We start from the raw sequence: 26,559 nt of genomic DNA, 5'->3' as shown, positions 1-26,559 counted from the left end.
TGAAATGAAAACAGGAAATGCCACAAACATAATATGATCTGAACCAGAAAGTTACCTTTGGTCACCTTTCTTGTGCAACAAATGCTGCCAGACCTGCTAAGTTTTTAGCTCAGTTTTCCATATTGTTATATGAATAAGGTTGGAAGTCACATGACGCAAGGTTATAGTCCAACAAATTTATTTGAAATCACAAGCTTTTGAAGTGCTGCTCCTTAATCAGGTGAAGTGAGGGGAAGCAGACAGGTACAGAATTTATAAAGTTAAAACTCAACACCAGGTTTATTTGGAAGCACTAGCTTTTGGAGCACTTCTCTTTCATCTGTGTCTTATGATCCTGCTCCACAGCTACCTGATGAAGGAGCAGCGTTCTGAAAGCTAGTGCTTCCAAATAAGCCTGTTGGACTATAACCTGGTGTTGTGATTTTTAACTTTGTCCATCCCAGTCCAACATTGGCTCCTTCACATCACAGAATTTATAAGCAGAGAGATCCAAAGATAGTACAAATGATGTGTGTGGAGTGTCAACAGGCTGAATAACAAGCCCCTGCAGGTGACCAAAAGTGTCAGGCAGTGAGCGTAAAGTGTCAACCGCTGAATAGCAAGTGAAGGGATGACCTATGATCTGATTAAATCTGGCAGAGAGATTATTACAATAAAAAATTATGAAACATAGTTCCTTGATCGTGGAATATCAGGTAGATAAGATAGTGAAGAAGGTGTTTAGCATGCTTTCCTTTATTGGTCAGTGAATTCATTTGGGAGTTGGGAAATCATGTTACAGAACATTAGTTAGGCCACGTTTGGAATATTGTGTGCAAATCTAGTCTCACTCCTATAGAAAGGATGTTGTGAAACTTGAAAGGGTTCAGAAAGATTTACAAAGACGTTGCCAGAGTTGGAGGGTTTGAGCTATAGGGAGAGACTGAATAAATTGGGGCTGTTCTCCCTGGAGCATCGGAAGCTAAGGGATGACCTTATAGAGATTTATAAAATCATGAGGGGCATGGATAGGATAAATACCCAAGGTCTTTTCCCTGGGATGGGGGTGTCCAGAACAAGAGGGTACAAGTTGAAGGTGAGAGGGGAAATATTGAAAAGAGGCCTAAGGGCCAACATCACAGAGAGTAGTGTGTGTATGGAATGAGCTGCCAGAGGGAGCGATGTAGGCTATTCCAATTGAACATCGAAAAAGCATCTGGATGGATATTTGAATAGGAATGATTTAGAGAGATATGGGCCAAATGCTGACAAATTGTCTGAGATATAATTTAGGATATCTGGTCGGCATGGACGAGTTGGACCGAAGGGTCTGTTTCCGTGCTGTACATCTCTATGACAGTATGACAAGATGGTGCTGGAAACAAACCAAATGGCTGGAATAATATGATAGATAGAAGAGTCTCATTCCGAGGGTCTAACCAAAGTAACAAGTTGTCCAAAACTGTACAAACTAATTAAGGTAGAGAGAGATCATAACAAGTTAGCAAGCTGATGGTGTCAAAACAGAGCAGTAATGAAGATTTTACAAATGCAGAACAGGATGATGGAGTTACATGTAGTGAGACATGAACCCAAGATCACGGTTGAGGCTGTCCTCATGGTTACGGAACTTAGATCTCGGTTTCTGCTTGCTGACATTGTTTTGTTGTGTGTCGCAAAGGTCTCCCTGGAGGATGCTTATCTGAAGATCAGAGACTGAATGCCCTTGACTGCTGAAGTCTTCCCCGACAGGGAGGGAATATTTCTGTTTGGCAATTGTTCGTCTCCGCCGTATCTGCTCCCAGGAGGATAGGTTCCACCACAGAAAACACCAGATGGCCTCCTTCTTTAGAGACCCGCAATTTCCCTTCCCATGTGGTTAAAGATGCCCTCCAACGCATTTCGTCCACATCCCACACCTCCGCCCTCAGACCCCACCCCTCCAACCGTAACAAGGATAGAACGCCCCTGGTGCTCACCTTCCACCCTACCAACCTTCGCATAAACCAAATCATCCGCCGACATTTCCGCCACCTCCAAAAAGACCCCACCACCAGGGATATATTTCCTTCCCCAACCCTTTGCACCTTCCGCAAAGACCGTTCCCTCAGTGACTACTTGGTCAGGTCCACGCCCCCCTACAACCCACCCTCCCATCTTGGCACCTTCCCCTGCCACCGCAGGAATTGCAAAACCTGCGCCCACACCACCTCCGTCGAAGGCCCTAAAGGAGCCTTCCACATCCAGCAAAGTTTTACCTGCACATCCACCAATATCATTTATTGTATCCGTTGCTCCCGATGCAGTCTCCTCTACATTGGGGAGACTGGACACCTCCTAGCAGAGCGCTTGGGGAACATCTCCGGGACACCCGCACCAATCAACCACACCGCACTGTGGCCCAACGTTTCAACTCCCCCTCCCACTCTACTGAGAATATGGAGGCCCTGGGCCTCCTTCATCGCTGTTCCCTCACCACTCGACGCCTGGAGGAAGAACGCCTCATCTTCCGCCTCGGAACACTTCAACCCCAGGGCATCAATGTGGACTTCAACAGTTTCCTCATTTCCCCTTCCCCCACCTCACCCTAGTTCAAACTTCCAGCTCAGCATTGTCTCCATAACTTGTCCTACCAGCCTATTTCTTTTCCACCTATCCAATCTATCCTTCCCCCCCCCCCCCCCCCCCCCCCCCAATGACCTATCACCTTCATCCCCTCCCCACTCACCTATTGTACTCTATGCTACTTTCTCCCCACCCCCACCCTCCTCTCATTTATCTCTCCACCCTTCAGGCTCTCTGCCTGTATTCCTGATGAAGGGCTTTTGCCTGAAACATTGATTTTACTGCTCCTCGGATGCTGCCTGAACTGCTGTGCTCTTCCAGCCCCACTAATCCATAATTGTTCTGTAGTGTCCATTCATCCATTGTCGTAACATCTTCAAGACAAGGCCAACAGTTATCCCTAACTAAATATCCCTAATGATCAAAGGACAGTTAAGAGTCAACTACATTGCTGTGGATTTGGAATTGCATGTAAGCCAGACTAGGTAAAGATGGCAGTTTCTTTCCCTAAAGGACATCAGTGAACTGAATGGATTTTTCCAAGAACTTTGCTAACAATGGATAATGATTTCATGGTCTTCATTAGACTCTTAATTCCTGATTTTTGTTGAGTTCAAAGTCTTACCATCTGCTAAGGTCCACAGAATATTACCTGGAACTCTGGATTACTAATTCAATGACAATACCACTAGGCCATCACCTCCCGTCGCTTTGTTTGCAAATTACGTTAATCTATGCCCCCTTGTTCTTTTTACTTCCTTACAGTACAACGCAGGAACTGGCCCTTCGGCCCACAATGCCTGTACTGATTCCTATTCCTTATTTAGACCCGCTACTAATTGTCCATACGTGGTTTCTTTCCCCCTATTTGCCTCACACTCGTGTATCTGTTAAGATACAACCAAACAAATGTGCCTGCTTCCACCACTTCATTGGCAGTATGTTCCAGGCACCCACTGCCTTCTGTTTGAAAAACTTTCCCCACATTTTTTCCCCTAAACTTGCCCTCTGTCAACTTGAACCTGTGCCCTCTTGTAATTGACCTTTCCATCCTGGGAAAAGGCCTCTGAATAGCCACCTAATCTATGTCTCTGATAATTTTGTAGACCTCTATCAGGTCGCCCTTCAGCCTTCATTTTCCCAGTGAAAGCAATCTGAGTTTATGCCACCACTGCTCATAACTAAACCCTCCAGACCAGGCAACATTCTGGTAAACCTTCTCTGCACCCTATCGAAAGCATCTATCTTCTGGTAGTATGGCTACCAGAACTGCACACAGTATTCCAAATGTTGCTTAACTACAGTTTTATGCAGCTATAATATAACTTGTAAACTTTTATATTCGATGCCCCAGCTGATAAGGCAAGTGTGCTGTATGCCTTCTGGACTATCTTATTCACCTGTGTTGCCACTTTCAGCGATCTGTGACCTGTACGCCCAGATCCTTCTGTATGTCAGTGCTCAAAAGGGTCCTGCATTTATTGTGTAATGTGCACCTGAATTTGATTTTCCATCAAATTATTGGGATTAAAACCAAAATTAGAGGTGTATTGGGCAGCGAAGGAGATTACCTAGGATACAATGTGATTTTGATCAGATGGGCCAATGGGCTGAGGAATGGGAGATGGAGTTTAATTTAGATAAATGCGAGGTGCAGCGTTTTGGAAAAGCAAATCTTAACAGGCCCTATCCACTTAATGGTAAGGTCCTAGGGAGTGTTGCTGAACAAAGAGACCTTGGAATGCAGGTTCACACCTAAAAAGTGAAGTCGCAGGTAGATAGGATAACGAAGAAGGCCTTTGGTATGCTTTCCTTTATTGGTCAGAGTATTGAGTACCAAAGTTGGGAGGTCATGTTGAGGCTATATAAGACATTGGTTAGGTTGCTTTTGGAATATTGTGTGCAATTCTGGTCTCCTTCCCAATGGAACAGTGTTGTGAGACTTGAAAGGGTTCAGAAAATATTTACAAGGATGTTGCTCGGGTTGGAGAGTTTGAGCTATAGGGAGAGGCTGAATAGGCTGGGGCTGTTTCCTCTGGAGCATCGGAGGCTGAGGGGTGACCTTAGAGGTTTATAAAATCACGCGGGGCATGGATAAGATAAATAGACAAGGTTTTTTCCCTGGGGTGGGGGTGTCCAGAACTAGAGGGCATAGGTTTAGGGTGAGGGGGAAAAGATATAAAAGAGACCAAACGGGCAACTTTTTCATGCAAAGTGTGGCGCGTGTATGGAATGTGATGCCAGAGGAAGTAGTGGAGGTTGGTACTATTTCAACATTTAAAAGGCATCTGGATGGATATATGAATAGGAAGGGTTTGGAGGGGTATGGGCCAAGTGCTGGCAAATGGGACTAGATTATATTAGGATATCTGGTTCGCATGGAAGGGTTGGACTGAAGGGTCTGTTTCTGTGCTGTATGACTCTGTGAAGTTCCATCTGCATTTTCTCCGCTCAAATCTGCAATCTATCTATATTCTGCTGTATCCTTTGACACTCCTCCTCACTGTCTACAGCTCCGCTAGTTTTGATGTCATCCGCTGACTTCGCAAACCACCTACGTTTTCCTCCAGGTCACTTATATAAAACTGCAAACAACATCGCTGATCCCTGTGGAACACCACTTGTTACTGATCTCCATTCTCGAAAGCACTCTTCCATGCTACTCGATCTTCTATGACCAAGATGTAGAGGAGCTGGTCCCAAAGAAGAGAAAATGCTGGGAAATCTCAGCAAGTCTTGCAGCATCTGTAAGGAGAGAAAAGAGCTGACGTTTTGAGTTTATCTGACCCTTTGTCTAATCATTTATTTATGTAGAGGAGCTGGTGTTGGACTGGGATGAACAAAGTTAAAAATCTCACAATACCAAGTTTTAGTCCACCAGGTTTATTTGGAAGCCTGATGATGGAGCAGCGCTCCAAAACCTAGTGCTTCCAATTAAACCTGTTGGACTATAACTTGATGTTGTGATTTTTAATGTCTATGACCCAGGCAGTGCTGTATCCGTCTGACTAGCACACCCCCGGATCTCATGAGATGGTAACCTTTTGTACTAGCTTGCTGTGAGGTACCTTATCAAATGCCTTATAGTCCATGTAGACCGCATCCACTGCCTTTGCCTCATCAATCATTCTTCGTAATCAACCCACATTTTTCCATGTGATTGCTCAAGCTTTTTTGAGTAATTGCTAATGTTTTTTGTACGAGGGACTAAGTGTGGAGATGATGATCGTGCAGTTGATGTAGTGTAAATAGTTTTCATCAAAGACTTTCACAATATCCCACATGGAAGACTGGTACATGGATGGTAAAAGGGTAATGTGGCAAGTTGGATTTTAAATTAGATGTAATTCTGCTCATTTGATTTATTCAAAATTAAACCAATTTAAAATTATTAGCTGGGTTCACACTGATGCATTTTTGTGCACTAAGGCTCTTGAGGTGCCATGGTAGTGTCCCTACCTTTGAGCCAGGAGGTCCATGTTCAAGTCGCACCTGGTCCAGGGATGTTTGAAAACATCCGTGAACAGGTTGATTAGAAAATATCTAGAAGTTACAGACATAAATACTTGGGACCCTGTTTTACTTAGTCAAAAGGAATTTGCACATGTTTTATAGATTTATCAAAAAGAGAGGCCATGGAGACATCCAAGTTCTGCTGCGTCAACAACAATCTAACCAATCAGAATCTAAATGCTTGGACTAAGAATTAAAATTGCATGTTGCTGCATGTCGACGCTAATGGTGGCCCAAACAGTCATCGGAGTCCTCTTCAAGCTGTGTAAAATATTTTTTCAAGTATGTTTTGTGTCCTAGTTTTGATAAGTGCAATACGAAAAGTTGCTGGAAAGTTCTAATGTGATTGATGGAGGTTGGTTCTAGCCTTACTCCATCCAATGATATTTTTAATTCCAGTACATAGTTTTTAAAAATTTAAAAGAGAGGGGTGTATTTTCACTCCGAGCCCCAAGATAACCACTGCGGTGATAACATTACTGGAGATCTAAGCTGTCACTTGAGATTCAATGGACAGAATGACCTCTATCTGCATTATTGGAATTCTATGATTCTTCAATGATTCTATAAAATTCATAACTAAAGGATCTGCCACACTCCAAACCAAGCTGCGCAAGTCCATGTTTGACTTGTGTAAGGGTGGTCACCTACCTGGTGATATATGTGATAGGATTTGTTCTCATGGCATACAATGGTCGCACACAAAGGCTACCCAAGACACACAAACAATGCCCCCATACGTCCTATTCTATCTACAGCATGTAAGCTATTATATTTGTTCTATAATAAATGCTTGTTAGTATATAATTCTAATAGAAGACTGGAAGTTGAAGGGCATCCAGAAATTGGTTGCAACTACTCAGCCATTTGGTTATTTCAAGTTGTTCAGGCTCATCATAGCCTCTGGATTGAGGCCATTCTGAATTCTGGCTTGGGTGGTTTAAGTTGCGGGCTGTTTGGGTCATGCCTGTTTAGATGAAATGAGTGATCCCAGAGAGAGATTGCTAAGTTCAGCAAATGGATACAAAGTTGGCAAATGCAGTATGTTGTGGAAAAATGACAAGTTTGTTTTGTTTTGGATTGGAGAATAAAAGAATATAATTTCTGCCAGATAAAACTGCAGAAAACCAAAACAAAGGGACTTGAGGATGTTTCCACATGAACGTAGAAAGCTAACACATGAGTGCGATGGGTAACCAGGAAGTCTAATGGAATGTTGGCCCTTACTTCAAGGAGTTGGAGTATAAGAGCAGGAATTTTTTATTAGGACTACAAGATGAAATCACATCTGGAGTATAGTGAACAGGTTTGGTTCCTTTACTTAAGGTAAGATATTATTTCATTGGAGGCAGTTTAGAGAAGGCCCACGCGGATGAACCCCAGTTTGGAAGGATCAGTAGTTGCCTGAAGATTGGAAAAGTCAACCACAATGAGCAAGGATTAGAAAAATGCATATTATATATTAATAGAGTTACAGGACATCAAATTTGATGGTGCAACCTCTGGTTTGTCAAGTGACTGTGTATGTGTATATACAGAGGAACCTCGATTATCCGAATTTCTTCTTATCTGGCATTGTCGCAAGGTCGATGCTTGGCTAAACTGTTATCCGGCATTTGATTATCTGGCAAACGAAATACTCCCTGCACTGGTCCTTCGGATAATCGAGGTTCCTCTGTAGTCCCAATTAATTACCAGAACTGTGATGTTTGAAAAAAATAATAGGTGGCCACAGTCAACCACCTCTGGGCTGCAGTTGACTAGAAACTAAACTGAACTAACTGTATAAATATTCAGGTTGCCAGAACAGATGAGAGACTGAGAATACTGCAGCGAGCAACTCATCTCCTGACTCCCCAAACCCTGTCTACCATCTACAACTCACAAGTCATGAAACTGACAAAATAATTCTCACTTGCATGGATTAATGCAGCTCCAACAACCTTCAAAAAAGCTTGATCATCCAGAACAAAGGGATTTACTTGATGGGCTGTATGTCCACAAACCCACCTTCCAAACCCATAAACCCTACCATCAAGAAGGGTAAAAGCAGCAGATACATGGGAACACATTTGCAAATTCCCCTCCAAATTCCCCCTTTCTGACTTGGAAATATATTGCTGCTCATTTCAAAGTCACCAGGATTAAAATTGAGCTCCCACCTTAACAGCATTGTGGGCTCATCTAATAAAATGGATTACACTGGTTCAAGAAGGCAGTTCACCACCAACTGATCAAGGGCATCCAGGCATACAAACCAAAGAATTGGGGATGCTAGAAATCAGACTGAGGCAACATACTATACAGTGTGTGAACAGGGTGCTGATTTGTTGGGCCATAAGATTTAAGTTGAGACGGGAAAGACTTAAAAGGGACCTAAGGGGAAATGTTTTTATATAGAGGATTGTGTGTGTGTGGAATAAACTGCCAAAGGAAGTGGTGGAGGATGGTACAATTACAATAAGTAAAAGCCACCTGGATGTGTATATGAATAGGAAGAGTTGAGAGGATGTAGGCCAAATGCTTGCAAATGGGACTAGATTCATTTAGGATATCCAGTTGGCATGGGCAAGTTGGACTGAATAGTCTGTTTCTGCACTATACATTTTTGACTCTAATTGCCATGGAAATACAGCAAGAACATTTAACGGTTAATTTTAATTGTCAAATCAGGCAGGTAGAGTCTTATTGGTCAGGATGTTGTCATGGGATGCAGTAGAATTTAGCTGTCTTTGTACCCTCTGTTTTTGAAATAGCTGCAATATATGTACAAATTCCTTTGGCCTAGATAAAACAAGGTCTTGGGTATTTATGTTTATAGGAGAAAGTGAGGACTGCAGATGCTGGAGATCAGAGCTGAAAATGTGTTACTGGAAAAGCGCAGCAGGTCAGGCAGCATCCAAGGAGCAGGAGAATCGACATTTCGGGCATGAGCCCTTCTTCAGGAATGAGGAAAGTGTGTCCAGCAGGCTAAAATAAAAGGTAGGGAGGAGGGACTTGTGGGAGGGGCGTTGGAAATGTGATAGGTGGAAGGAGGTCAAGGTGAGGGTGATAGGCTGGAGTGGGGGTGGGGGCGGAGAGGTCAGGAATAAGATTGCAGGTTAGGAAGGCGGTGCTGAGTTCGAGGGATTTGACTGAGAGAAGGTGGGGGGAGGGGAAATGAGGAAACTGGAGAAATCTGAGTTCATTCCTCATGGTTGGAGGGTTCCTAGGCGGAAGTTATAGCTTCTACTAAGTGTAAATGCATCACACTGTGGGCCTGACTGATGATTTTAAACTAGTTTCTGATGGAAATCTTGCCACAATCCAGATTATTTAGTAAATTATTTCCAATTGCAAATTCATGTCTTAAGGTAAATGAACCTTTGATGCTGGTTGAGCAGTAGTGCCATTCTGCCAGCTGCAAATGGTCAGTTGGATTTGCCGTTTGGTATAGTTCACCAATCAATGGGGCATATGACCTACTTACTTGGCACTGGAACTTTTACATCATATTACTCATTTGTGCCTGAGGCAAATTTTAGTTTTGGCTTGATGACAGCATCCTGTTAATGGAGAAAACTACTCAGGGATTTACTGCACAGTAGCACTATGAGGCAGCAAGCTTCACCCCAGTCATATTTTCGTGACACCTTCACCTTCCAGGGTAATTGGAGGTTGACTGGTCTCTGATTAGGGTCAAAAGTCATGGACATAGCCTCTCATGAGGTTTTGTGACATAAAGTGAATGGTGATTTGATTCGGCTATCTATCACTTGGTGGTTTTGATGCCCAGTCTCCGTGTCACACTTAAATGGATCAGATGACTAGGACCCTCTGCACAATGTTGGTAATGAGATTCATCTTGCAGTTCGTGAATTCCAGTGTAAATATTGTCTGGGTGAATATAAGCTTTTGATAGATAGAAGTCGCATTTTCTGACCTCTACAACTGTATCAAGGAAAAAGAGTTTAGATTAGATTAGATTAGATTCCCTACAGTGTAGAAACAGGCCCTTAGCCCAACAAGTCCACACTGACACTCCGAAGAGTAACACCCCCCTCTGGCTAATGCACCTAACACTATGGACAATTTAGCATGGCGAATTGACCTAACCTGCACATGTTTGGAATGTCGGAGGAAACCGGAGCACCCGGAGGAAACCCACGCAGACAGTCGCCCAAGGCTGGAATCAAACCTGGGACCCTGGTGCTGTGAGGCAGCACTTTGATTACCCCCTTTCACTGGTAGATTTGAGTGCAGGATGGAGTTAATTAAACTATGTAAAGAAATTTGTAAACTATGTAAAGAAATATAAACAAGTCACTTACACATTGGAACTATGTAATAAGTTAGTGGTCTTTCTACCAAAAGTGGGCTGCTTATTGTAGCAAACAAATACATTAACTGGAACTGAGACTAGAGGAGATCCCATGTCAGTTGTCATCTATTTGCGAGTACATGATGTTATTGAAACAGAACATAGCTACATGAGATTGTAGGTTTGAATCCAGATTCCAGCACATGTTCATATAGATTGCCATGATACAGTGACGGTGTACAGTTATCAGCGTGCTGTAAATAAGCTGGCAATGTCAAAAGTACACATGACTACACGATTGCTCCCAAATGTGCATGTAATGTATGATATTAAAGAACGTGAAAGCATCTTCAGTGTATGCAGAAAACTCATTTAGAGCTAACTTCAACAGGTCTGAGCTGTTTAGCCAATTCATGTTGTGCAGAGTCAATGTTAAATAAAACATAGCTGTTGTATGTCTTGGTAGCAAGTACTGTAAATGCAGGCACCTAATGAGCCATGGGAATGAATCCTATCATATATATAAAATCTCCAGGCATGTAGCAATGAGATGTTTTACTTTGTGTCCTTGCCAGTGTGTTTTTTTTCCAGAAACTTAACTCAACAGCAACAATATTTTAAAAGTACTTGTGCACTTTGTGACTACACAATACATTATACGTAATTTAGAAATAAAAAGAAGTTGCAGTTTAGTTCCATTGTATCATCCCATAATCTATCTTTTAGTGTTTCTGTTCCCTCATCATGGTTTTATCCCAGTGAATCTGAAGTGATGCTTTCTCAACATTCTTCTTGCAATGTGGAGCCCAAAACAACTTTATCTAAGGCAATTGTAATTTCCCTTCAGATTTAAATAGATTCACCAACACGACCCAACTTTTATATTCATTCTATTTAACATAACACAGCATTCCATTAGCTTTTTATTGCTTTGTACAATAATACATTGGTCATAAAGTCCACTGAGCTTCAACCACAAAATGCTCTTACCCTTCCACATTACCCAACTATATTTGAACAATAATTACCTTTCTTTAACTAAAGTATAATGTCTTTTGTCTATTGACATCGAGTTCCATCTGCCACATTTTTGCTCTTTCATGTTATTCCCTCATGGGACAAAGACATTGCTGGTTTGGGCCAGCATTGATTCCGTCCCTAGTTATCCTTGAAAAGGTAGCAGTGAATTACCTTCTTGAAGTGCACCAGCCATGTGCTGGAGGTATACCGATATTGCCATTAGGGAGAGAATTCTAGTATTTTGCCCGAGTGACATTCAAGGAAGTAGGATATATTTCCAAGTTAGGTTGGTGAATAGCTTGGGGAACTTGCAGCTGGTGGCATTCTCATGTGTTGGCTGCCCTCATCTTTCTAGAAGGTAGTATTCCTGGGTCCAAAAGGTGCTGTCTAAGGATCTTTGTTTGTTTGAAGTGCATTTTGTACATGGTACGCATTGTTACAACGAAGCAATAGAAGTGGATAGAACATAGAAAAATACAGCGCAGTACAGGCCTTTTGGCCCTCGATGTTGAACCGATCCAAGCCCACCTAACCTACACTAGCCCACTATCCTCCATATGCCCATAAAGAGGGAGAGTCCACCACTGCTACTGGCAGGGCAATACATGAACTCACGACTCGCTGAGTAAAGAAACTACCCCTAACATCTGTCCTATACCTACCACCCCTTAATTTAAAGCTATGCCCCCTCGTAATAGCTGACTCCATACGTGGAAAAAGGTTCTCCTGGTCAACCCTATCTAAACCCCTAATCATCTTGTACACCTCTATCAAGTCACACCAAACCTTCTTTTCTCCAATGTAAACAGTCCCAAGTGCCTCAGCCTTTCCTCATACGATCTTCCTACCATACCAGGCAACATCCTGGTAAACCACCTCTGCACCCGTTCCAGTGCCTCCACATCCTTCCTATAGTATGGCGACCAAAACTGCACACAATACTCCAGATGCGGCCGCACCAGAGTCTTATACAACTGCAACATGACCTCAGGGCTCCAGAACTCAATTCCTCTACCAATAAAAGCCAGTACGCCATATGCCGCCTTCACCGCACTATTTACCTGGGTGGCAACTTTCAGAGATCTGTGTACATGGTCACCAAGATCCCTCTGCTCATCCACACTGCCAAGTATCCGACCATTAGCCCAGTACCCCATCTTTTTGTTACTCTTACCAAAGTGAATCACCTCACACTTAGCTACATTGAACTCCATTTGCCACCTTTCTGCCCAGCTCTGCAACTTATCTATATCCCGCTGTAACCTGACACATCCTTCCTCACTGTCAACAACTCCACCGACTTTCGTATCATCCGCAAACTTGCTCACCCAACCTTCCAGCCCCTCCTCCAGGTCATTTATAAAAATGACAAACAGCAATGGTCCCAAAACAGATCCTTGCGGAACACCGCTAGTAACTGCACTCCAAGATGAACCTTTACCATCAACTACTACCGTCTGTCGTCTTCCAGCCAGCCAATTCCTAATCCAAACCTCCAACTCACCCTCAATGCCATACCTCCGTATTTTTTGCAGTAGCCTACCATGGGGAACCTTATCAAACGCCTTACTAAAATCTATATACACCACATCTACCGCTTTACCCTCGTCTACCTCCTTAGTCACCTTCTCAAAGAATTCAATAAGGTTTGTGAGGCACGACCTGCCCTTCACAAAACCATGCTGACTGTCCTTGATCACATTATTCCTATCTAGATGTTCATAAATCCTATCCCTTACAATTCTCTCTAAGACTTTGCCCACAACAGAAGTGAGACTCTCCGGCCTATAGTTACTAGGGTTATCCCTACTCCCCTTCTTGAACAAGGGAACCACATTTGCTATCCTCCAGTCTTCTGGCACTATTCCTGTAGACAACGAGGACATAAAAATCAAGGCCAATGGCTCTGCAATCTCCTCCCTTGCTTCCCAGAGAATCCTAGGATAAATGCCATCAGGCCCAGGGGACTTATCTATTTTCACCCTTCCCAGAATTTCCAACACCTCTTCCCTACATACCTCAAAGCCGTCCATTCTAATTAATTGTGACTCAATATTCACATCGGCAACAATGTCCTGTTCCAGAGTGAATACTGATGAAAAGTATTCATTCAGTGTCTCCCCAAGGATGTTTAAGGATGTAGTGCAAATCCCGTGGGTTGCTTTGTTCTTGATGATGTCAAGCTTCTTAAGTGCTTTTGGAACTACGCTCATCCAGGTAAGTGAGGGACGTTCAATCATACAGCCATAATCATCCATGCTGACCAGGTTTCCTAAACTGAACTAGTCCTGTTTGCCTGCTTTTGGCCCATGTTTCTCTCCACCTTTCCTATCCATATACCTGTCCAAATGCCTTTTAAATGCTGTAATTGTATCCACCTCTTTCACTTCCTCTGGCAGCTCATTCCAAAATGCATGACCTTCTATGTGGAAAATGTTACCCCTCCGGTCCGTTTTAAATCTTCCCCCCCCCCCCCCCCCCTCATCTTAAACCTGTGTCCCTTTGGACTCCTACTCTGGGAAAAGACCTATGCTATTAGCTTATCACCTCAGCTTCCATCGCACGAGGGGGAAAAGGTCCCAGCCTATCCTTATAACTCAAACTTTCTAGTCTTGGTAGCATCCTTGTAAGACTTATTTGCACCCTTTCCAGTTTAATAATATCTTCCTTCTAGCAGGGTAACCAGAATTGCACACAGTACTCCAACTGTGGCCATACCATTGTCTTTTGCAACTGCAGCATGACGTCCCAATTCCTGTACTCAGTGCGCTGACCGATAAAGGCATGCATGCCAAATGCCATCTTCATCACCCTGTCTACCAGTGACACTGCTTTCAGGGAATAATGTACCTGCACCCCTTGATCTCTCTGTTCAACAACACTCCCAAGAGCCCTACCTTTAAATATGCAAGTGCTGCCCTGGTTTGTCTTGCCTAAATACAACACCTCACATTTGTCTGCATTAAACCCCATTTGTCTTTGTTCAGCCCACTGGTCCAGTTGATCAAGATCCAGTTGTACTCTTAGATAACGTTCTTCACTGTCCAGCATACCACCAACTTTGGTGTCATCCATAAATTTACTAACCATGCCTCCTGTATTCTCATCCAAATTGATTATATAAATGATGTACAACAGTGGACCCAGCACCAATCCTTTCAGCACACTGCTAGTAACAGGCCTCCAGTCTAAACAACAATCCTCTTCCATCATTTTTTGTCTCCTACCGTCAACCTGATTTTTATTCCAATTGGCTAGCTCTCTCTGGATCCCATATGACCTTACTAGCCAGCCTACCTTGTGGAACTTTGTTGAAGGCCATGTAGACAATGTCTACCACACTACTTTAATAATGGATCTCAATGGTCAACTTTTCAAATAAAACTCAAATCAAATTTGAGAGAGATGGTTTCCCATGCACAAAGCTGTGATGACTTTCACTAATCCGTCCTTCCCTTTCCTGTAGATCCTGTCTCAAACTCTTCTAACAACTTATTCAACACTGATGTTAGGCTCTCCAGTCTTTTCTTTCCTGAAAATCTTTCTTTAAATAATGAGAGAAAGTGAAAACTGCAGTTGCTGGAGAGTCAGTTGTAAAGTGTGCCGCTGGACAAGCGCAACAGATCAGGCAATATCCGAGGATCAGGTGAGTCAACGTTTCGGGCATAAGCCCTGTATCAAGAATGTTGGGAGCAGGGAGTGGGGATAAGAGATAAATAAGAGGGTGGAGGGTGCTGGGGAGAGGTAGTTGGGAAGGCGATAGGTTGTTGAGGAGCATGGAGTGGATAGGTGGGAAGGAAGCTGGATAGGTGGGACAGGTAAAGAGGGCAGTGCTGGGTTGGAGGAGGGAGATGTGGTTGTAGCAGTGGGTTTGCTTCAGGGCAGAGGGGATGAATGGGGTACAGTGGGAGAGGGACTCCGAGCCTTGTGGAGGCAGGAAGAGCATTAGCCATCCTCCAGTCTTCCAGCTCCACACCTGTGGCTGTCAATGATACAGATACCTCCACTGTGGGCCCTGCAGTTTCTTACCTAGTTTCCACAGGGGCAGTTCTTTTCAAACAGAGCATGGTGAGTGTTTGTTTGGAATAGGTTGCCAGAGGTAGAGGTGGAAGCAAATACAGTTCTGTCATTTAACAAACGTTTAGACAGGTACATGTTTGGGATGTGTGTGGATGGATAAGGACCAAACGCCTTAAAGTGGGACTAGTTTAATTTTGAAAACTGGGCGACATGGGGAAGTTGGGTCGAAGGGCCTGTTTCCATGCTGTAGACCTCTGTGATTCAACCTCCTGAATGAACGACAGTCTTTTGGGAGGCAGGAAGTGAGATGCTCGCTAGTAGCTAGCTTTTGTATCCAATGTGTTTATATGGCTGTTCCAGTTCAGTTTCTGATCAGTGGTTACCCCCCTAGGATGTGAGAATTCAATGATGGCGACATTATTCAATATCAAAGAGCAATGGTTTGACGGTCATGATCTGACATTTGTTTGGTATGAATTTTACTCACCATGTTTCAGCTCAAATTTGAATATTATTCAGGTCTTGCTGCATTTGGAGACAGACTGGTTCAATGTCTGAGGAGTTGTCAAACATTGCGCAATCATCTGTACGCATACAAACTGCCTTAGCGTCATCTAACCACAGTGCTGCAAGAGGGAGCAAGAACATGTGATATTCCATCATTTCCTGTGATGCATACACCCTTATTACCCTATCACAGCACAACTTAATCACCAACTTCACAAAGCTGCTGCCTGTATTATATATTGGAACGTTTTACAAATGAACCACGTTCACCGACTCCCCCTTTATTAATTCTTCTAGTTACGTCCTTGAAAAAAATCCTGTAAGTTTGTCATGCATCCTGATCTTTTCACAGTTTTCCAAGTGCTCTGCTAGTAACTCTATTGAAATGGACCCTAGCATTTTTCCTAACACTGATGTAGGGCTCATCAGTCTATAATTCCGTGATTTCTCTCTGCCTTATTTTTATACCGTGGGCGGCACGGTGGCACAGTGGTTAGCACTGCTGCCTCACAGCGCCAGAGACCCGGGTTCAACTCCCGCCTCAGGCGACTCTCTGTGGAGTTTGCACATTCTCCCCGTGGCTGCGTGGGTTTCCTCCCACAATCCAAAAATGTGCAGGTTAGGTGAATTGGCCATGCTAAATTGCCCGTAGTGTTAGGTGAAGGGGTAAACGTAGGAGTATGGGTTTGGGTGGTATACGCTTCGGCGGGTCGGTGTGGACTTGTTGGGCCGAAGGGCCTGTTTCCACACTAAGTAATCTAATCTAATCTAAACATGCTCTTGATAAGTACTGGTGTTGCATTAGCTGCCCTCCAATCCTTAGGAACTGTTCCAAAGTGTAGAGAATCTTGAAAGTTTACCATCAAAGCATTCAATGCTTCTGGGGCCACTTTCTTAACTACTCTAGGAGTACTTCCCTGTGTAATGCTAAATTGAACACTTTGTCCCTCCCCACTGTCTAATTTCATTCCCTCTATTGTGACAAATCTAATGGTGTTAAACAGGGCTTTTGAGAGTGCCATTCCTCTTCATGTTCTGTCCACCATGTTGTCTGATACCTTCCATGGTGGTGATCCTGACTTCGGTCAGATATCGCTTGGATGGGAAGCAGCTAAATCTGAAACTCCAAGCAAAGACCAAGGTTTTCAAGACTATGCTTTATGATTTCCCATTGACTAATTGTTTACTTGCTGCTGGTTCCATGCTGAATGTGCCACAGTATGTCAAAATTATGATAATGTTGTTGTTTTCCCTCTGCTTTGTAAGATTTCCTTCCTACATTGGGTGTTTGCCAGTTCTGGAAAAGGGTAGTGTGTGGAATGCTGGAACACCAGCACACCCACTCAGGAAAATCTCAACATCAATGACATGTACCTTAGGCTATCTGGACTTGGGTTTTCATCTGCCTGTCCCCTCCCAATGGAGCCCCCACCTCACCAGTGGAATAGCAGGGCAAGCACATGTAAACAGCTTATGACGCTTATTGAGAACAAGACAGTCAGCATCAGGAGAAGTCGACATTTCTGGTGTAACCCTTCTTCAGGGCTGGGGGTGGGTGTGGTGGGCAGCTGCAGATAAAGGGCGTGGTGGGTCAGGGTGGCTAATTGGGAATAGGTGAAGACAGGTAGAGGGTACAACCTAATTGACCAGTGGGAAGAATGAATTTGGTGACACGGAGCAGTGGAAGGGATGGAAGGGGCTGGGAAAGGAGTCGGGGGATACCTGTCTTTATCTATCCCCACGTCACCACCCCTGCCCCCGCCACCCCTTTTATCTGCCGCTCCACCCACACCTGCCCCTAGCCGTGAAGAAGGGTTATACCCGAATCTCAATTTAGTTAAACCAAGACTGGTCACCAAAGACTTGACCAGATAGCTTAGTGGCTCAATCCTAAAAGACAATATCCACCAAATAAAAAAATGGTACTGTCTTTATCAAAAAGTAAAGGAATTTCAACTACACACGATAGAAATGTTCGTTTCAAAGAACGCCATGAGTCTTTGGAACTTCCTTCCTCAAGAGACAGTACAAGCAGTGTTTGAATTTTTTTTAACTGGAGGTAGATTCTTGATAAGGGAGTGTAAGGTTATCACAGGCAGGAATGTGAAATAATCAGATCAGCTGTAACCTTATTGAATGGCGGAGCAGGTTCAGGAGACTGAGTGACTCATTCCTGCTCTAAATTCATTTGTTTTATCAAGTGGAGAGAAATTTAAGCAGAGGCAATCCTGAACTAGTGATCTGTCCAAAACTCAGTGATTTGCGGTATCCTATCCTGTGTTCAATAGTATCTTTGCAGTCATCTGTATATCATTGGAATGCAATGGAATTCTTAAGACGACAAACATAGCCACCTTTGCCTTAAGGGATGAGTAAGATTATCATTTTGAGATTAATTTAATTCCCCCCTATTTTCCTCTAACCTTTTCTTCTCACAATGCAAGACTATGGTGATATTAATAGCATGGTGATAGATTATTTTGCTGGCACTAGTTTTAGTAGACTTGATAGAGGGCTAGAGGAGGTTAGAGATAATGAGAGATGAGACCAAGCAGGGATTTAATTTTGAGGGTGATCTTTAAGTTGACACTGTTTAACAGTAAACCACTGTGGATCAGTCATCAGAGTATCACAGTGTGAATGGGATTTGGCAGAAGTTAAGACATTGGGATCAGAATTTTAGATAACACCAAGTTTATGCAGAATTGTCCAACAGGATTTCAGTTCTTTCCAACAGTGTTCAACATTCATCAATCAAGACTTAGGCTGTCAATACCAGATCCAGAATAATAACTTCAAAAGGATTTTGTAATTTGTTCGTCAAAGAACTCTGTTGTATACAAACTCAAAGGATGGTGACAATCTGCTAACTGAAATAGTGTGCTCCAGTTTATTTTAAAAACAAATTGAATCAAGAGTGAACTGTTGCTATTTTATCAGAGTTGAAATATTATGGCTACTTGGAAGGAAAAGAATCAACAAATCTGAGTCTTGACCCCTACCTTCTGACTTTTGCCTTACTTAACACTATCCTCTCCTATTTTTGAACTAGTGTCCACGCATTTAATAGATCCTCTGGCTAATAGCCATCCTCCTGTAATTTCTCCTTTGAAAGCAGCAGCATACACCTCTTTTTGGTCAGTGATTTTAGTTATTCGGACGATGGCTGAACACAATACTGAACTTCCCTTGCCTGTCTAGATTGCCCAATTTGATTCTCCTTGCAACTATGCCTTATTGCTCAATGCTCACATACATCAGCTGTTTTCTCGAAAACCTTTGTCAGCTGGGCAAAAACCAATTTCTGTAATTAACATACATCCTGTCACTAAATTCACTGAAAAGCTTTGGTCACTTTTGAAGATTGATCCAGCTTTCACAGTGGATCGGTGAATGTCCTGCAGGTTTTGATACAGATGTATTCATAAAAAGCAAGAATAAAGAAAATAACAGGTGGTGTGTTTTTATTTGTTTCTTTGTTTCAGCTTTCAGTTCGATTAGAAAGCTAACAATTGAGCTATCATCTGATAAATAAAGTTAAGTTCTGATTGACGTGTGATTCCTGTGTGCCAAATAGTAACATGGTTGCTTTGTCCATGCTCAGTTAGGGACAGCTGACAAATAACAGTTTTTTAAGTGAGACCCATACTCATTCATTGTTTCAGTTTGAACTCCAGCTTTGTGGTATTGTTTCATTTTCTGTTTGTGGCTGATTTGCCACATGTGGTGAGCATTTTGGACACCAGGGGCTAAAATGTGGAAAGCCTTCTGGAAGTGCAGTAGAATAACTCAGTTTGGTGATAACTAATGGAATGGAAAAGAGTTTTAGCATCACAGCTGAGGCTGTGGTGGAGTTGGATAATGTTATGGAGATGAAAACAGGCAACATAGTGATGGCATTTAGAAAACAGCAAGTCACTTTGCCTCAAAGCCAATACCATTTGATAGGCAAAGCATGCAAGAATGTCTATCTTGAACTGTTTAAAGGTATCTGTGTTGACCAGTGCCCATTTATCTGCCAAACCAAGTTGCCCAATCTAGGTTTGTTTTGGCTTATTGCATGTTGATTGCCATATTTTGCATTAGATCCGTTTATCACCTACAAACATGGATATGTTAAACTGAGAACTTGCAGAATTCGACAGAGCAGCTCACAGCCAATGAAAAACATTTGAATGTTATGACTGTTACCAAAAGCATATTGTTGGAAGGAGGAAAGCTTAACGAATTTGCACACAGCAAGGTCCCACAAATTGAAATGTTTTTGGCAGTATTATAATTAAGGGATAAATGTTGGTCAGGACTTCAGCAATATCTGTTTGTTTATGTGAATAGTGATCCCAACAAGGATCCCTGTGGGCTGCTTCTAGCAATTATTTTCCACTATGACAGTTTTTACACCCTTTGCTGCTACCACTTAGCCATTTGCCAAACTAAGTTACGATTTTCCTTGTAAGCATTCTGCTATATTGCAATATTAAATAGTTTTTTGAAGTCTATCTTGGTTGACAACACGCACCGTTATCCATCAGATATTTAATACTTTTTAAGAAATCCAGTAACTTCATAAAAATAACTTAATCTGGCTGCTTAATCTCCAATACTGATATAGTTTATGACTGCTGTTGCTAAGTAGATTTTTTGCAGAGATGTTTTGTTTTCCACTGAAGGAAATGAGATTTAGCATACTCAGTTGAAGAGAAGCAGAACGTGTCCCACAAATAAATTGTTTCTGAATTGATTAACTTAAATGCTAGCTGATTCAATTTAACATTGTTTTTCATGGAAAACCCAAAGATTTGCATTTATAGCCAATAATTAACAGAAAGCAAATTGGTGTAGCTATGGCATGATGGAGGAAACATTTGCATGATGGCATCCAGTTGCTCAAGGGTGATTACTAGTCCAAAGATCAAAATTTGCACACTATGTTCCGCATCTAAGTTCAAATCCTCTATTCTTTTCAGTTATCAACCCCTTCTAAGTTTAAAGGATGTCAGAGAAAGCTGATGATTTGGAAATATTAAAAACTACTATGTAAAAACTTTTAAGAGCCGTGGTTGGAACTCGCTCATGGAATGTGTGAAGTTTGATTTATTATTAACACTGACCTCTGCAATGGGGAAAGTCTAGTCAGTTCCTGACTTGATAGCTTATATTAATCACAGGCTATTTAGAAGCATTTTATCATTTATACTTGTTGTTCATTTGTTGAATTGTGGGAAAGCCAATACTTGTAATTTTATTAGTGAAATCAATTGTGGATCTCGCGCAACAGCAAGTTATGAGGTCTAGTCATTTGTGGGCTAACACAAGCAAATTAAATCGCAATTGTTTTTTTAATTTCCTTTAACAAATAATCAACACGTCTCTGATTCCACATTACCCAGTTGCACCTTAATCAGGGCAATAAACCACAGCTTTCCTGCATCACTGGAGCATCATAAAATGATTCTGCCACTTTGCACCTTTCTGAAATGGTCACTGATCTTTCGAGAATGTGAATGGTGGTCTGACCAAGCTGCTTTCAATAGTTCATGAAGGAGCTACTGTGAAAGTTTAAAATAGAAAACATTTTTCTTTGTTCACGTTAACTTGCTTATCATTACCCGCTTTCATTCACTTTATTTTTGCATTGTCACATACTCAAAGTTTATTGTTTTGCTTTTTAAGTGGTGTTAATACAACTATATTTCTTTGAAGCATTGAATCAAAATACTTGGACCAATAAGTGTTGCATTTACTGTTTAAGGTGTGAAATGTATTCTTGCCGTGAAGGTGTTTTCGGTTAAGTGAATTTTATGTAATTTTGGTACTTGCATTTGAATAATTATTTGAAAGCAGAAAACGTTCTACCATTTGGATGTGTAGTTATTAATGTGATGATCAATTGACTAATGTTGTTGAGATACATGCTCAATGCAAAGTTTTCAATATAAGCTGCAAATAATTTGCAAATTGCTGCTTGGGCTTGTCAAGTGTCGGTAAGGTTTCAGTTGAATGCAGGTTATATTGTTTCTCCTTCTTTATTCTGTTTGCAGGGACTGGAACATTTGGACGAGTTCTGCTAGTCAAAGACCAGAAGACCAGAGAATACTGTGCTTTGAAAGTGATGAGCATTCCTGATGTAATCCGGCTTAAACAGGAACAGCATGTGCATAATGAGAAAAGTATCTTAAGCGAGATCCGCCATCCATTTCTTATAAGGCTGTAAGTAGGCTTATGTTTACTGAAGATGATTTTGTCTGACTAATACAGTACGTTAATTAGACTCATGCATTGTTTAGACAGTATTGCTTGTTTAAATTTCTCTCCTACATGGATAGCTGAGTTTACGTATAGTAATTTTTAATTAAATCACTAGATTTTTAAATCCTTACTGAGCTCCAGCCTTTGTTTTCCAATAATGCCATGCTGGGAATGGGTTTTAGATATTGCTGGATGTGGAAAAAAAATTGAAAACATTTAACACCTCTTCAGCATTAGAAAAATTGCCATTGCATGGAAAAGTTGCATGCTAAAAAGAATGTTTGAGGTCTATATTGGGTGTAGCCTCTTCTAATGTCAAACCAGCTCAAGATTTGTCATTAATTTGCAGTAACAACAAGTTATATTTGCATCGGGTCGGAATATGATAGTACAAATTTTTATATTTCTGCCTTTCTCTAATTCTCTACACAAAAATGCATCTTTATGAAAACACAAGTTAAGAGTAGGCCATTCAAGCCTGCTTTGTCATTCACTATAATCATGGCTGATCGTCTAACTCGATAGTTTGATCCTGTTTGTCCTCCTTATCCTTTGATCCCTTTATCCCCAAGTGCTAAATCCAACTTTGAAATCATTGTATTTTGGCCTCAATTGCTGAGGAGTGGCAGGGAAACTATAGGATGAATAGCACTCATAGGTTTAAGGTGAGACGGGAAAGATACAAAAGGGACCTAGGGGCAACTTTTTCAGAGTCTGGTGCATGTACGGAATGAGCTTCCAGAGGAAATAGTGGAGGCTGGTGCATTTACAATTTAAAAGGCATGAGGATGGGGACAGGAATAGGATGGATTTTGAGGGATGTGGGCCAAATGCTAACAAATGGGACTAGATTAATTTGACGAGTTGGACTGAACGATCTGTTGCTGTACTGTATAACTCTTGACTCTGGTAACAAATTCTACATGCTAATTACTGTCTTGGTGAGTAAATCTCCTCATCTCAGTCATAAATGTTGACCCCCATATCCTCAGTCTTCATCCTCTGCTTTGTGTATTTGCTGTCATTGTCCTCTGTCTCGGCCTGTTAGAATTTTACAAGAATTCCAAAAATTAGCTGTATTGTCACATGTACTCGTGAGTACAGTGAAAAATGTATAAGTTGCTCCTTACAGCGCCATATTAAATACCAAGGTCCCTAGGTTCAGATTAGGTACAAATTCTTAGGGACAAAAGGTTAAGAAAAATAATGAAATAAAAAGTCAAACAATAAATTAGAAAAATAGAGAAAAGTTCAGAAAACACTCCTTCCAACCTAGACGGTGCACGGCTTCACGTTCAAGCTGAAAGTGCCGAGAGTCTGATTTCAGACTGAGGCCGGGCATCTCTGCTGACTTTGACCCTGGAAATCGCCGATGCCACTCAAGGACGGGAGGTACAAATGAAAAAAGTGAGAAGGGAGCAAAAAAGAAATGGACAGAGTGGGCGAGCTCTGGCTCAGGAGTCTTACTCTACTGCCTGACAGAACATAGAAACATAGAACAGTACAGTATAGTACAGGCCTTTTGGGGTCTCTATGTTGTGCTGGCCTTTTATCCTACTCTAAGATCTGACTAACCTACATACCCTCCATTGTACTAACTTCCATGCGCCTATTCCAAGAGTCGCTTAAATGTCCCTAGTATATCTGACTTATTACCACCACTGCCTGTGTATTCCATGCACTCACCCTTGACATCTGCCCTAAACCTTCCTCCAGTTATCTTAAAGTTATGCCTCCTTGTGATAGACATTTCCGTCATAGGAAAAGGTCTCTGTCTATGCCCCTCAACGTCTTGTAGACCTCTATCAAGTCACCTGTCTTCTTCCTTTGCTCCAATGAGAAAAGCCCTAGCTCCCTCAACCTTTCTTCAGAAGACATGCCCTGCAGTCCAGGCAGCATCTTGGTAAATGTCCTCTGCACCATCTCTAAAGTTTCCACATCCTTCCTATAATGAGGCTGAACACAATATTCCAAGTGTGGTCTAACCAGGGCTCTATAGCGCTGCAGCATAAGCTTGTGGCTCCTAAACTCAATCCCTCTGCGAATTAAAGCCAATGCACATACGCCTTCTTAACAACCCTAACAAACTGAGTGGCAACTTTGGACCCCAAGATCCCTCTGTTCCTCCACACTGCCAAGAATCCTGCCTTTAACCCTGTATTGTGCATTCAAATTCGGCCTTCCAAAGTAATGACTTCATACTTTTCCAGTTTGAACTCCATCTGCCACTTCTTAGCCAAGTTCTGCATCCCGTCAATGTCCTGTTGCAACCTACAACAGCCCTTCACACTATCCACAACTCCTCCAATCTTTGTGTCATTGGCAAACTTACTAACCCACCCTTCCACTTCCTCATCCAAGTCATTTATAAAAATTTCAAAGAGCAGAGGTCCCAGAACCAATGTCTGTGGAATACCACTGGTCACTGAGTTCCAGGCTGAATACTTTCCATCTACCATCGCCCTCTGTCTTTTATGGGCTATTCAATTCTGTATCCAGACAGACAGGTTTCCCTGTATCCCCTGCCTCCTTAGTTTCTGAATAAGCCTACCACGGGGAACCTTATCAAACGCTTTACTAAAATCTATGTACACCACATCCACTGCTCTACCTTCATCAACCTTAACCAACCTCCATGTTTCTGTTGTGCATTTCCGTGAAAACATCTGTTGCCATTTTATGCGCCCTAGTTCCTGCCTAATGGCATTGTAATTCCCCCTCCCCCAATTAAATACCTTCCCATATCGTCTGCTCCTATCGCACTCCAAGAGTATAGTAAAGCTTATGAAGTTGTGATCACTGTTACCGAAATCATCTCTACCTGAGAGATCTGACACGTGGCCTGATTTGTTGCAAAGTACCAAATCTAATGTGGCCTCCCCTCTACTCGGCCTATCTATACATTGCATCAGGAACCACTCCTGGGCGCACCTGACAAAAACTGCTCCATCCAAACTATTTGAACTAAGTATGTTCCAATCACTTTAGGGACGTTAGTCACCCATGAGAACAATCCTGTTATTTCTGCACCTTTCCAAAATCTGCCTCCCAATCTGCTCCTCCATGTCTCTGTTGCTACTGGGGGGTCTGCAGAAAATTCACAGTACAGGGACTGCTCCTTTCCTATTTCTGTCATCCCCCATACTGACACTGTAGACAAATCCTCCTTGACCATCTCCCTTTCTGCAGTTATGATGCAATCCCTGATTAGCAATGCCACTCCTACACCTCTTTCACCACCCTCCGATGCCTTTTGAAACATGTAAATCCTGGAACATCCAACAACCATTCCTGCCCCTGTGATATCCAAGTCTCTGTAATGGCCACACCATCATAGTTCCGAGTACTGATCCATGAACTGAGTTTGTCACCCTTATTCCTGATACTTCTTGCATTAAAATAGACACACTTCAGCCCATCACACTGGCTACACTTTTGCCCGATCAAGTGCCTATCCTTCCACGTAGACTCTTTGCACACTGTACCTGGCTGTTCACTACTCCATCATCTGATCTGTAGATCAGGTTGCCACCCCATGCCAATCTAGTTTAAACCCTCCTGAAGAGCTCTGGCAAACCTCCTGCCCAGAACATTGGTGCCCCTCCAGTTCAGGTACAACCCATCCTTCTCATACAGGTCCCACTTTCCCTAGAAGGTATCCCAGTTATCCACATATCTGAAGCCCTCCCTCCTACACCAGCCTTGCAGCCATATGTTCATTTGCACTTGCTCTCTATTCCTAGCCTCACAAGTACGTGGCACTGGTAGTAGTCCTGAGGTTATTATTTTGCTCGTTCTGCCTTCTAGCTTCCAACCTAATTGCTTATACTCTCTTTTCAGGTCCTCCTCCCTTTCCCTACCTCTGTCATTGGTATCGATGTGTACCACAACTTCTGGCTACTCTCCCTCCCCCTTAACAATCCTGTAGAGTCGATCCGAGACATCCCTTACCCTGGCACCTGGGAGGCAACACGCCATCCGGAAGTCTCGCTCGCAACCACAATCTACTGTCTGACCCTCTCGCAATTGAATGCTCTATCGCTATTGTTCTCCTTTCTCCCCGCTTCCCTTCTGAGCCACAGAGCCAGGCTCAGTGTCAGAAACATGGCTGCTGTGCCTTTCCCCTGCTGGGTCATCCCCCTGCTCCCAAATCAGTAGACAAAATGATACACTTTTTATTGAGGGGAACAGCCACAGGGGGACCTCTGCACTGTCTGTCTATGCCCTTACCATCTCCTGATGGTCACCCAGTTACCTTTATCCCGTAACTTGGGTATGACTACCTTTCTAGAATTCCTTTCTTATCACCACCTCAGCCTCCCGAATGATCTGAAGTTCATCCTGCTCCAACTCCTGTTCCCTAATGCGGTCTGTGAGGAGCTGGAGTTGGGTGCACTTCTCGCAGG

General features: G+C 42.6%; 1 protein-coding gene across 1 annotated transcript in view; it reads left to right on the top strand.

Moving 5' to 3' along the window:
• prkx (protein kinase X-linked) overlaps positions 1-26,559 on the top strand; it is a 131,621-nt gene that overhangs the window by 21,491 nt on the left and 83,571 nt on the right. The window contains exon 2 of the mRNA XM_087988399.1: positions 21,946-22,114. Coding sequence (XP_087844525.1) covers positions 21,946-22,114 — 169 coding nt within the window. The remainder of the gene's footprint in view (positions 1-21,945; positions 22,115-26,559) is intronic.

This window comes from Chiloscyllium plagiosum, unplaced genomic scaffold, assembly GCF_037043375.1.
Source record: "Chiloscyllium plagiosum isolate Xiang-an unplaced genomic scaffold, Cpla_swu_hap1 HiC_scaffold_6, whole genome shotgun sequence".
In the NCBI taxonomy this organism is placed as follows: Eukaryota; Metazoa; Chordata; class Chondrichthyes; order Orectolobiformes; family Hemiscylliidae; genus Chiloscyllium; species Chiloscyllium plagiosum.
Note: the sequence above shows the minus strand (reverse complement) of the source record. Positions and strands in the feature narration are given on the sequence as shown.